The 14148-nt window shown below is 37.0% G+C and overlaps 1 protein-coding gene across 8 annotated transcripts in view; it reads left to right on the plus strand.

Annotated features, from left to right (window-relative positions):
- Positions 1-14148, plus strand: part of LOC127864805 (ATP-dependent 6-phosphofructokinase, platelet type-like) — a 35399-nt gene continuing 21251 nt past the window's right edge. For 6 of the 8 annotated variants that reach the window (XM_052404683.1, XM_052404684.1, XM_052404687.1 and 3 more), the window contains exons 1-12: positions 2-228; positions 2406-2479; positions 3098-3175; positions 3956-4145; positions 4626-4791; positions 5361-5405; positions 6574-6682; positions 7696-7791; positions 8594-8686; positions 10826-10951; positions 11783-11847; positions 13097-13169. In XM_052404683.1, coding sequence (XP_052260643.1) covers positions 96-228; positions 2406-2479; positions 3098-3175; positions 3956-4145; positions 4626-4791; positions 5361-5405; positions 6574-6682; positions 7696-7791; positions 8594-8686; positions 10826-10951; positions 11783-11847; positions 13097-13169 — 1248 coding nt within the window. In that variant the 5' untranslated portion in view covers positions 2-95. Of the gene's footprint in view, positions 229-2405; positions 2480-3097; positions 3176-3955; positions 4146-4625; positions 4792-5360; positions 5406-6573; positions 6683-7695; positions 7792-8593; positions 8687-10825; positions 10952-11782; positions 11848-13096; positions 13170-14148 lie in introns of all 8 variants that reach the window. The other 2 variants (XM_052404681.1, XM_052404682.1) reach the window with 1 other exon arrangement.

Here is a 14148-nt window from a genome sequence, read left to right on the forward strand (position 1 = left end):
AGCCAAGGTCAAGGACGTTCGAGTCTGAAGGACGATAGGCTACAGCGCAGTTTTAGCAGCATCCTTGATTCTGTTGGCTTTGGAATTTTGTGACAATGGCGGCAAGTCATTTGCTGTCAAGGAAGTACAGCGTGGCCGTTGAGCCAGGAAAGGAGGGCGAAGAAATCAAGCCCGGTAGTTTTGGTGGGAAAGCAATCGGAGTTTTCACCAGCGGAGGCGATTCGCAAGGTTCAAAACAATAACATTAAATGATATTGACATGCAATACACTTCTAAAAGAAGTTTAGGATCACTAACTGCACTCTCTGTTTCACTACTTAGACATTAAATATGTTTAAATTTCTAAAATACTTAATTGTACTGCAAGTTCAATTTATTGTTGCGCTGTGTAGCAATATCTAGTCCATGTAAACTGACTCCCAGAGCCTTTGAAATTTTTGGCTATGACGGCTCAGTGGGAGTCCATATGCATCCCTCCATGAGCACAACAACACAACGGCAGTTCTTTACAAGAATTTTTTGTGCATCACGAAACAGATGTCGTTCGTTACCATTTAAGGAAAGTGATTAATTAACTTCAAAAACACATTACATTTAGCTAATTGGCTACCTACCAAAACTATTCTTCTCATGCACCCTAAAAGACACAACAATATTTCGACACACTATTCTTGTTGACATTTTTTATTATTTATAAATTTGGAACATTGTAAATGTTCGACATCCTTATCCACTTTGGCTACATCAAATATCACGATGTGCAAAAAAAAAGCCAAAAGATTGGTGTTCTGCGACCTAACTGATAGCCACACTTTAAATCAGTATTTATTACAAATATGTCAGTTTTTAGCTCGACTATTATATATGTGATATATATATAGAGGAGCTATCCTTCTCACCATGGCGTTAGTGTTAGCGTTAGCGTGCAAATGTTAAAGTTTGCGTACCACCCCAAATATTTCCTAGTATGTCCCTTGACATATTGCTTTCATATTTTGCATACTTCTTTACCAACATGACCCCAACCTATAAACAAGAGCAGACAACTGTATCAAGCATTTTGTAATAATTATGGCCCTATTTTCGTCTGACAGCTCTTGTTTTAAATAAATTCATCAAGGGTTTTGTTCACAGACTTAAAGTTCGCTATTACATGCTTTAAATTTTAAACACCAGAACTAAAAATCCCCAGTATAAAACAAAAATGAAATTAAAGAAAGAATAAAGTTATCACCACCTATGCTTGAACCACTGACCCTTGGAGTAAAAGTCAAGCGCAAAAACCAATTGGCCATCCGTGCTGCTAAAAAAGTGTAGTACATTTGTTTTATTTTATACTTAATACTGTACATGCAATGCACGCATAGTCAAAAAATAACAATAACAACAGAACTCTCCAAATTCTTCAATATTTTGGTGTTTGGTACATTTTATAAAATAATTGATTTTGAAAAGTGATTATTCCTTCAAGAACATGTATTTTTATAATGTGTCTCATTCATAAGTGTTATTTCGCTCACAGATGTTCATTGTACATTTACTTTTTGAATCCATGACAATAAGTTTGAAAACATTTATTTTTACAAAATGTAAAGAAGTCCCTTGAAAATGATTACAAAAATCAGAAAGTTTTAAATTAGGCTCTACTACATCTTTACAACAATAAATAGATAGTCCTTACTTGTATCAATGTCAAAATAAAAACAAATAACGAGAAGATCCTTAATACCCAATAAATGTTAATTTAATTTAGCCCTCAAAATTGTGAAAGAGAAATAGTTTTTGAGCTTTTGAATATGCCAATTAATTGCACAAAAAATGGGAAAACTGTGATTTATTTTGTGTGAATTGTCTTCTACACAATTTGTTTGGGCATAATGTTAATTTCAAATAGTTTTAATCAGCATTGTGATAATTTCATCCAACAATAAAATAGACCTCTCTGTAATATGACAACTTAAATGTCTAAAATATTCCATTACTTACTTAACAATGAACTTAAATGCCAGGGCCCTCAATCTATCAAATCTGCCGCCGGCAGTCCCCCACCTGAAAAGTATACTTTTTTCCCCTTTTGGGGGGGGGGGGGGGTGGGGAAATTCCCCCTAAAAAAAAAAAAAAAAAAAAAATTTTTTTTTTTTTTTTTTTTTTAAATAAAAAGATGTGTCTCATGATTATTATATCTCAATTCTATTTAAATTTAATCTTTTAAAACATACTAAAATATGAAAAATGCAATGAATATAGTGCAAACATGTACAAATGAAATAATGAGAGAGTAAGTAAAAATATCCCCCAAAAAGGGAAACGCCGCGAAAATTCCCCCTCCTAAGGGCTGCGGACCCCTTCCCCCTAAGTAGTGTGAGGGCCCTGAATGCTAATTGTATGAATTCTTTGATTTTCAGGTATGAACTCTGCTGTAAGAGCTGTTGTCCGCATGGGTTTCTATCTTGGATGTAAAACATTCTACATTAAAGAGGTATACCTACATATCCATGTTCAACTTACAGATTTGTATGTCAAATTTTAAGAGTTAATGATTTATTAATAACTGTTAGAAAATAAAATATTAAACTGTTATGAGATGATATTGAGAAGCAAGGATGTAATTTTTCAGCATCATTTTTCATTTCACAATAATGTATACCCTGCCTGCGATGTATTTTAAACAGTGTTAAGTAACTGATGCTGCTGCTATAAATTATTATACCCATGTTAACGAAATGTGTGTTTGGGTGTACTTTTTCAGTTTTTTGCAAATCAACATGAAACTTAATAGATATGTTGATTAATATATGTAAAATATGTTGATGTTTGTCATCTTCGGTTACTGATTTTAGTTTTTTTTCAATATGATACATTTACAGTAGATAAATGAAATCCATCAGCCAGTCAAATGGCAAGTATTCTGTCTATTTTGTTTATGAACTATTTTGTATACAGAACAATCAACTGGAAAACCTTCAACCTTGGTATGTTAAATAATGGGAAGGAAAGAAAAATCCTTGATTGCCAGTTTTTGTTGATTTTTTACTGACCTGCAGAGTAATTGTGTATGACTCTGTGTGCATGTAATGATGATGACTGTATGTTGTAGGGCTACCAGGGCATGGTGGATGGCAATGACAACATCGTGGAGGCAACATGGGCCAGCTCTTCAGGAATCATGCAACTGGTAAAGTATCTCTCCCCCCCCCCTTTGCCCTACCCCCTCTTTCCTCTTGCCCCCTCCCCCCTCCTCGCCCACACAAACCCAACTCTTGTCCCTTGCTTTTGATTTTTGCAGGAGTTAGATGTGACAAAATATTTAAGGTGTCACAATAGACAAGACAATATCCTATCTATATCCATTCTGCTCTGACCTCAGATTCAAGTGGGACAGTTGTCAGTTACTGCGATCAATTTATACCATTAGTATTTGCTCATAATACTGGAGCTTAAACAGGAAAAGAGTAGCAGTTTAAGTTAACATGTTAACTGACCTCTATGAAATGACAGAAATATTGCTGAAAATGGCAAAAAACAATCACAAAAACAAACAGTAACCTCTTACCCTCTCACAGGGTTTATACGTTTAATAATACATCCTCAAATGTAAAAAGTAAAACTTCTTTAACATTTAACCCTTTGCCACTCAGAAGCATAGTGAAAATGGCTATGTGCAAACAGGGTAAAACCAGAACAGCCTGTGAGTAACTCCCAGTTTTTGCAGGTTTTATGCTGTTTACTGCTCATCAGTATCTAAAGTTTGGAAATGAAGCCTTTAAAACATACATATATTAAGAAAGGTCTTTAATAAAATTAAGCTTTCTAAGAAACTGCACTTGCGTGAAAATACGTATCTAAGGGGTACAGGGTTAATAGTTTTAGTAAAAAACGTTTCTAAGAACAACTAAATTAGTTTGTATTATCGCACACATATAATAACATTAACCACTGTTTATCTTTCTCCCAGGGTGGGACAGTGATAGGCAGTGCCCGGTGCAGCTCGTTCCGCACCCTGGATGGTCGTCTACAGGCGGCCCAGAACCTGATAGAGCGAAACATCACCAACCTGGTGTGCATTGGCGGTGACGGGTCCCTCACTGGGGCAAATATATTCAGGCAGGAGTGGCCATCTATACTGGAGGAGCTCAGCAAACGAAGTAAGAATAAGCACTTCTCAGTGTTGTTTTTAATTTGTTATTTAGAAGTTGCAGAATAGTAATGTTTTTTAGTTAGAACCTATTTATTTATATCTATCTATTTAAAAGTCTATGGCTTATCGAAACGCTCTGGAGTCACTCTGTTTGTGGTCTGACTGCTAAAATTGTTATAAATTTGTTGAGCTTACTACTTACTCATATCATTAAACCATAGATAAGCCAGGCACTTTTCATCCTATCGATCCACACATGGCTGAGTTGCTTTTCCTGGAACACTGGTGACAAACTTGTGGGGATGTATTTGTCATATTTTTGACAACGCTCAAGTTTATTAAGTACACAAACTTTACTGATAGTTTATAGGTACACAAAATTTATACAGATAGTTTAATAAAACAACAACGTTTACTGGTAGTTTAAAAATACACACTGTACAGATAATAGAAGATTGCTCATGATGGAGTTGCTGTGTTGTTACAGATCGTATCACAGAGGAGCAGAAGGCAAGCTGTTCTCACCTCAATGTGGTTGGAATGGTTGGCTCTATAGACAACGACTTCTGTGGGACGGACATGACTATCGGTACAGACACTGCTCTACATCGCATCATGGAGTGTGTTGACACCATATCCACCACTGCATCAAGGTAAATACGAGCCTCGCTTTGTGAAAAGGGGGTTTAATACATGTGCGTAAAGTGTCGTCCTATATTCGCCTGTCCGTACTGCACAGGCTTATCAGGGAGGACTCTTTCTGTCTAAACCAGATTTTAGTGTAAAAGAGTCTTTTCTTTAATCGAAAAATACAGAAAAAGCATTAAGTTTCATTTCTAATTAGTCTGTCTGGACTGTACAGGGTTATATAGGATTACACTACGCACATGCATTTAAGGCCCCTTTTCTCATAGCCTGTTTTATATTGAACTGATAAGAATTGAAGATAAGATTTGCTATCTATTTTTGGTCCTCTTTAGTAAGGAAAAAATGTAGCAACTGTAGTGAAAATGTTTGAATATTGAAATAGCTTTCTGCATGGCTAAACAAATTGATAGTCAAATCTGGCTGTATTGTCATAAATAATAAAAATTATTATGTTCATGTAATGGCAAGTTCTTCGGAGTTGACATCTGACATCCAAACTATTATTTATTGGCAAATGAACATTAATAAATGGAAATTATTTTCTAAAACCTTTGTCATTTTGTCTGCATTTCAGTCATCAGAGGGCATTTGTGTTGGAAGTAATGGGTCGTCACTGTGGGTAAGTCATCATGGTACTTAGGTTGTTGAAGGTGTTTTAAAAGTCTAATTTGTCTGCCATGAAGAAGAGCCATGTATGTGGAGAAACTGTCAATATCACACTATGATACATGTTATATGACATAAAGCATTACCGAGTTGTTAGTGAAGCAAATTCTGGGTATGGACCTGGTACTTCATAATGTGTTAAAATTTATATATGAGCCTAGCATCTTCATGTGAGAGACATAAAAACTTTCTGTCAATCTGTCTGTATGTGACATGTGGAGTAGATTTATGTGTTAAGACTAGCACCAACACGCATTTCTGACAGTTTTGGATACTTATTTATTGTATTCCATATTTACCCTTTTACGAAACCTAACTTGGGTTATTTTCAATATACAATTATTCAAATGGGCTACTTCTTGGTGAAATAGACTTCAAGTTGGGTGTATGTCAAATCTTATAACAAAGCTAGTTCAAATTATGCTTTCAAGTTAAAATTGGTTGATATAGAACTAAATAGCACAATTGCATAAATTATTGTATTTTCCTCTGGTATAACTGCAAGGCATACTGTTGTGGTCTTCCACAACGACTGTTTTTAGTAATTCAAAGCAAGATAGCAAACCTATCCAAAGGTTTTATAATTGGTTTGTAACTTTGCATCATGATCCTTTTAAGAGGGGATTAAAACGACGCATCTGGCCATCTTCAAGAGGTTGTATGGTTTTTAAAAACATTTTTGTCAAAATTATACAAAAAATAGCCTTTAAATTATCATATTTGAAACTGCTAGGAAAAGAGTTTCCTGTTTGGAATGAAGCGTTACTGAGTGGTTCTCTAAGACAAGGGTTGTTCAAATCAAGTCTTTAGGATGCACAGTCCAAATGAGCCGCCACGTTTCATCTTCATCTTACCAAAAGGATCCGATGTCAGTTTATTTCTATCACTAGTAGCAAAAGTGGCCTCTCTGACTTCTATGTATTCAACCCTGAGTGGCACCAATGTTATTATACATTTATATCTGGCCCACCCACCATGTGAACTCTCTCTCTCTCTCACAGTTACCTGGCCTTAGTAGCTTCCCTGGCCTGTAAGGCAGACTGGGTACTCGACCCGGAGTGGCCCCAATGTTAGTATACATGAATATTTGTCCTACTCACCATGTGACCTCTCTCTCACAGTTACCTGGCCCTAGTAGCTTCCCTGGCCTGTGAAGCAGACTGGGTATTCATCCCTGAGTGGCCACCAGAGGAAGGATGGGAAGACACCTTATGTAAAAAACTGTCTGCTGTATGTATTCTTCTACGGAATTGTTATTAATATTTTCATTTAGTACTTATTTGAAAACTTTGGATTGGTTATTGTTTTGAAGAATTTATTGGTTTATTTATTCTTGCACGCAAAAACAGAAATACTTTTCTCTCCTAAAAAATCTCAGGTATTGTTGATATGGTTGATATTGGTCCTGCTTTATTTTTAACCAGGTTTTCCGAAGGAAAAAACTGGTTATTAGATTGGCGAATGCGGGCGGGCTGGCTGGCTGGCTGGCGGGCTGGCTGGCGGGCGGGCGGAACAAGCTTGTCCGGGCCATAACTATGTCGTTCATTGTCAGATTTTAAAATCATTTGGCAAATTTGTTCAACATCATTGGACGGTGTGTCACGCGAAATAATAACGTCGATATCTCCAAGGTCAAGGTCACACTTTGAGTTCAAAGGTCAAAAATGGCCATAAATGAGCTTGTCCTGGCCATAACTATGTCATTCATTGTGAGATTTTAAAATCATTTGGCACATTTGTTCACCATCATGGAACGGTGTGTCGCACGAAAGAATCACGTCAATATCTCCAATGTCAAGGTCGCCACGACTAAAAATAGATTTTTTTTAAAAACAAACTTACAAAGGGGGTTAATTTTGTTTGTTCATTTCAAAAGTTCAGTTTGAGTTTTCTCCCTTTATCAGATTTTTTTTTCACAATGAAAACCTGGTTTTGTGACAATTTTGTCCCTTGTTAATTTAATATATTAGTTCATTTTAAGTATTTGTATCTACACAATTTAAAAAGAGTGTTAAATTTCAATTAACGTTCAAAAATAAAAATCAAACATGATGTCGATTTTTTTTGGAAAACTTTTTTTTCAGACATATTGTTAAGATCTGTTATTGGTTAAATATTAAACAGTAAAAGAATGTGTACACTCCAGACATGCAATATACATTATTCATGTAATGTTTATGTCAAAGGATGTGCTAGTTATTCATTATATTTACATACATTTGTAATAGCTTTCGTATTTCTAGGAGAGGAGTACGGGTCAGAGATTAAACGTGATACTGGTAGCTGAGGGTGCAATTGACCGACAGGGTAACCCCATAACAGCCAACAAGGTCAAAGATGTAAGTTAGTTGTAAACTTGATGGGCATGGTAACCCCATAACAGCCAACAAAATCAAAGAAGTAAGTTAGGTCTAAACTTGACCGACATGGTAACCCCATAACAGCCAACAAGATCAAGGATGTAAGTTAGGTCTAAACTTGAACGACATGGTAACCCCATTACATCCAACAAGATCAAGGATGTAAGGTGGTCTAAACTTCATTCACAATTAAGAACATATGTGTGATAATGTAGGTCCATCTAGCTCAGATGGTGCAGCATAGAACTCTCAATCCAGATTTTGTCAGTTTTGTCAACAGAATGTGTTGGGGCTTGTTGTGAGTTCCTGCCTACGGCCATTGCCCTCTGATCCAAGAAGTTCTGTAATTGGTTACTAGTAAAAAAAGTTTCCTGTAAAAAAAAAAATTATGATTTTACATCGGGCCTATCCAAGAATGTGGGAGTAGGTAAACTGAGCTATGTTGTATGATTCAAATATAGGAAAACTAAATAGGACCAAAAATTCAAACAAACAGTTTGATGTTAAGGGCTGTTACGTAACACTTCTAACAGTAAAGAAAGAAATTAACATCAAACATCATAAAGTTTGTTCACTATAACTTTACAGTAAGCACTTAGTAAACATAAAAAGCAATCATACTGGTAATTCAACCAATGCTAGTAAACAAGCATGTTATTCAAAAGTAGCTTAAAAAAGTAAACATAGACTTGGTGTATGTTCACCCATTTTGCAAAATGAATTTAAAAATAGCAGTCTGCTCATGAATAATTACAAGTTGATGTGCTTTCACTGTTTTTAGTTGATCATAGACCGACTGAAGTATGACACGAGAGTTACAGTCCTTGGTCATGTACAGAGAGGAGGCAGTCCAACTGCTTTTGACAGAATACTGGTAGGGGAAGTAACTTTTGACAAATACTGGTAGGGGAAGTAACTTTTGACAACATTGGTAGGGGAACTAACTCCCACAACACAGACTTGTATAGGCATACAACAAGGTCAGGGATTAAAAGGTTAAAGGTTGTAGCACCATCAGCTTGTGCAGTATTTATCCCCAGGCTTTTTGAAAAGCATGGGGATATTGTGGTTATCTCCGCCGTCTGTCTGTCCGTCGGTCCTGGCCACTATCTCCTCCTACACTATTAGCACTAGAACCTTGAAACTTACACACATGGTAGCTATGAGCATATGAGCGACCCTGCACTATTTGGAATTTTGATCTGACCCCTGGGTAAAAAGTTATGGGGGTTGGGATGGGGCCGGGTCAGAGAAGTTTACTCATGTTTTTAGGTTATTTTACTATAATTTCTTCATTTCTACACCTATTGTCTCCAAATTGGTACTGAACCTATCTTATGACAATACGGTCAATCTCAACTATGCATGGCCCCATTACCAACCCTGGGGCGCCCCGCCCACCCAAAATTGCATTTTACTATAATTTCTTCATTTCTACACTGATTCACTTCAAATTGATACTGAACTTCTCTTATGACAATACGGTCAATCTCAGCTATGCATGGCCCCAATACCAACCCTGGGGTGCCCCACCCACATAGGCCACGCCCACCCAAAATTGCCTTTTACAATAATTTCTTCATTTCTACACCGATTCACTTCAAATTGATACTGAACCTCTCTTATGACAATACGGTCACTCTCAACTATGCATGGCCCCATTACTAACCCTGGGGCGCCCCGCCCACATAGGCCACGCCCACCCAAAATTGCCTTTTACTATAATTTCTTCATTTCTACACGTATTCACTTCAAATTGATACTGAACCTCTCTTATCACAATACAGTCAATCTCAACTATGCATGGCCCCATTACCAACCCTGGGGCGCCCCGCCCACATAGGCCACGCCCACCCAAAATTGCCTTTTACTATAATTTCTTCATTTCTACACCCATTTACTTCAGATTGATACTGAACCTCTCTTATGACAATACAGTCAATCTCAACTATGTATGGCCCCATTACCAACCCTGGGGTGCCCCGCCCACATAGGCCACGCCCACCCAAAATTGCCTTTTACTATAATTTCTTCATTTCTACACCGATTTACTTCAAATTGATACTGAACCTCTCTTATGACTATACGTTTAATCTCAACTATGCATGGCCCCATTACCAACCCTGGGGCGCCCCGCCCACATAGGCCACGCCCACTCAAAATTGCCTTTTACTTTAATTTCTTCATTTCTACACGGATTCACTTCACATTGATACTGAATCTCTCTTATCACAATACAGTCAATCTCAACTATGCATGGCCCCATTACCAACCCTTGGGCGCCCGCCCGCATAGGCCACGTCCACCCAAAATTGCCTTTTACTATAATTTCTTCATTTCTACACCGATTCACTTCTAATTGATACTGAACTTCTCTTATGACAATACAGTCAATCTTATCTATGCATGGCCCCGTTACCAACCCTGGGGCGCCCCTGGGTCAAACATGCGGCGTGGGGATACGCATCGGCCTCTGCCGCGTCATTTCTAAATTATTTTTATAAAAATAGAGTTATCTTTAATGGTTTATTTATTTAATGATTGCTTAGGGCAAAGGAATTGTTAATCATATGAACTCTCTATATAATACTTTCGAACTATATTTGCAAATTATAAGAAAAGAGCAGGGGTCACAGTGACAATTTTGTGGGCATGAGAAAATAAGTTGTTGTCTTTAAATTGTATTTAGTTTGCATGAAATTACATTTTGAGGATGAGCCTCGATCTGGAAAAACCAGACTTAATGCATGAGCATAAAGTGTTGTCCTAGAGGATCCTGTGCAGTCTGCACAGGCTAGTGAGGGACAACACTATCAGCTTTTATGGTATTTATTTGTATAAAGAAAGTCTCTTCTGAACCAAAATCCAGTCCAGGTGTAGAATGGTGTCCCTAATTAGCCTGAGTGGACTGCAAAGACTTATCTGGGATGTCACTTTATGCACATGCATAAGTCTTAGTTTTTCCAAAAGGAGGCTCAAATTATCATGTTCAGCTGTATCTCTTATTGTGCAGGGTTGTCGTATGGGGGCTGAGGCTGTACTAGCCCTTATGGACGCCACACCAGACACACCAGCCTGTGTTATCTCCCTTGACGGGAACCAGACAGTGAGGGTTCCACTCATGGAATGTGTGCAGAAGGTAAAGAAAATGTTTTCTTTTGATTGAAGTTATTCAACTGATTGAATACTTTAATCGGTAGTTTGTTGACCTATTTATTTATGTATTTTGTAATCTATTTATTGTCCCCTACCGGTAAAACCGGAGGGGACTAATGGTTTGCGCTCCGTGTGTCAGTCAGTCTGTCAGTCTGTCACACTTTTCTGGATCCTGCGATAACTTTTAAAGTTCTTCATATTTTTTCATGAAACTTGAAACATGGATAGATGGCAATATGGAGGGTATGCACGTCATTTCATTTCGTTCCTTCGTCAAGAATTCTGGTCGCTATCGCAACAAATATAAAAATAAAAAATTACTGACAATGGTGGAGTTTCACCGGTAGGGGACAATATTGCTTGGCAATCTCTTGTTATAGCTTGATTGCATTAAAAGCCTAAGGCTTTTTGTAACACTCTTGAGTAGAACCAGAACTTGCTATCTTTTTTGGGGGAGATCTAAAGAATGCCCCGAAGTGGGGATCAAATCCATGACCTCCTGGTCGCTGGGCAGTATACCCACTATGCCACGGAAAATTCGGACTTCATTCTTTGATAAAGCAAAACAAGTTTTCACATTTTTTAAATAATATTTAACCATTTAAATTTTTGTCTTGATCCAATAATCAAATGTTTAAATTATTTGTTTTGTCTATGACCACTACACATAATAAGTGTAACATGAACGGAAGCTATGTATGATTTGGTAGGTTAGGGTCAAGGTAACTGTAATTGTGAAACAATGTGAGACAATCAATAACTTAAGCTGCTGATATGCTGCAATTGTGCTAACACTTTGTGCCTTGTTTTACAGACACAGCAGGTACAGAAGGCCATGGATGAAAGAAACTTTGAAGAGGCCGTCAGACTTCGTGGAAAGTAAGTGCCTCTGTTATATTAAGGGTCTTATTCTGGGAAAACTGGGCTTAATGCATGTTCATAAAATCTAGTCCCAGATTCTGCACAGGCTTATCAGGGACAACACTTTACGCCTAAACTGGATTTTAGAAAAGAAAATACCAACTTTAAACAAAAGATACAATAAAGCAGTGTTCTCCAGAAGCTCCGGCAGCCAGCGATTTTCACCGCTTACTAACAATCTTGACACTCGCTACTTTTCCCCAAAATATCAATTCAAAACAGTGCAAAAAACAGTTTTAGTTCTTAGTCGCTGGCTACTTAAAAAAATATAACTGGCTACTCAAATTTGTATGAATAAAGGCAAAAATTGTCATTCCTGAGTAGCCTGGGCACAGTCTTTTGTGGGACTACACTTTATGCACATACCTTAAGCGCAGTTTTCAAAGAACATGGCTCATTACACTCATAATATACAATATATTAAAAAAATTAATAAATCAAAGCAGCGCAGAAGGAGACATAGTGTTTCTGACAAACACATTTCTTGTAAGTCTTATAATTGCAGTTAAGATTTCGATTGTCTGATTTTCCAGACACTTACACAAATATATCAAACAATGTTCACTTTTCTTGTATAGACTATTCCAGAGGGATAGCAGGGGGAGGGGGTAGCAAAACAGAGCATGGTGCAACACTCTGCTATTTTGCTCAATATATATTATAGTACATAAAGCTATTGGCTTATCTTTGTTGTTGTTTTTATTTTGTGGACAAACATGAATGTTTGTTCCAAAAAGATATGTTTCTTTTATATTATTTACTAATAACTCATTCACAAGAGGTGTTTGTGTAATCATTTAAAAAAAATTGGCAGTGTAAATATAAATAAAAAATTACTATGATGTTTTCTGCTTTTTGCTCTTATTGTACTTGAGCCTAAACAAACAACGACTTGCAAAGCTCTTTTCCTAATTAAGAGCCTGTGTTTGATCTGTTTGTTTTTAAGATGTAAATAAAATATGATAATCCGGAATCAACATTGAAGTCTGGCATTCACAGTGTCTATTGACAAAACTTGACTGTTATCATCTTACTTTAATAATGCAGAAAGTTGTGCCCGTGTTTTCACTTGCAATTTAGAAAGTGCTACGGATAATGAACTGCAGAAGGGAATGACATGTTAAGCACTACTGTGAGAATCCTCAGGTGATCCTGACTTTGTCTTTATAAGACTGATGCTATTGTGTTGTTCCCATTTTGTTTACAGGAGTTTCCAGAACAACTTGACCACATACAGACTGCTGAGTAAACTGCAGCCTCCTATAAAGGGAGTAGTCAATGTAAGTGATATGCATGTATAGCTTTGTCTGTCTCTCAGAATGTATTTTTATGCCCCCGGATCGAAAGATCGGGGGCATATTGTTTTTGGCCTGTCCGTCTGTGGCCTGTCCATTCATTGTGTGTGTCCCAAAACTTTAACCTTGGTTAAAGTTTTGCAATAACTTTTGCATTATTGAAGATAGCAACTTGATATTTGGCATGCATGTGTATCTCATGGAGCTGCACATTTTGAGTGGTGAAAGGTCAAGGTCATCCTTCAATGTCAAAGGTCAAATATATGGCTTCAAAGCGGCGCAATAGGGGGCATTGTGTTTCTGACAAACACATCTCTTGGTTTATTGAGTTTGCAGGGGTGTTAAATGAATTATGCGGGGAGTTATTGCCCTTTGAATAACATTTTGTTTCAGCATGAGACCTTGCACACTTATGATAGGAATTAGATAAAACTATAAGTTAGACTTTGGCGTATTGACTCACCATTCTGCTCCGTTGATTTTTCAAGGGGTTCATTTAACTTTTTGTTAAGTATCTGAATTTGTATAGGATGACCACATGCATTATTTCTGTAGTTCTGCGCATATTATTTCAGGTTTTCCCATTGATTACAAATAGTAAAGTTTTTAAGTATTTTGTTAGTGCTTGAAAATGAGACACTTAAGACCTCCAATAGATAGACTGCAAACATTGTCCTTTCAGGGTGGATAAGCCCATATTGTCATGACGTTCCACATCGATGATTTTTTTAGGGAATTATTGCTTACAATCAAATAACGTCTTTGTTTCGGTACAAGATCTCTGAAACTTAAATCATTTCAATAACATCTTGTTTTGGCAACTTCCCTTCCGCGCAGTCATTCACTAAATTTAAGGTTGTTTTGACGATTTATCTTTCCTAGAGTTATTGCCACATTTTCTTCAATAAACCCATACCTCAACTTGACTAAACATGAGTCAGGCTCAGGGAAATTCTTATTTTGT

Source organism: Dreissena polymorpha, chromosome 1 (assembly GCF_020536995.1).
Source record: "Dreissena polymorpha isolate Duluth1 chromosome 1, UMN_Dpol_1.0, whole genome shotgun sequence".
NCBI classification, from domain to species: Eukaryota; Metazoa; Mollusca; class Bivalvia; order Myida; family Dreissenidae; genus Dreissena; species Dreissena polymorpha.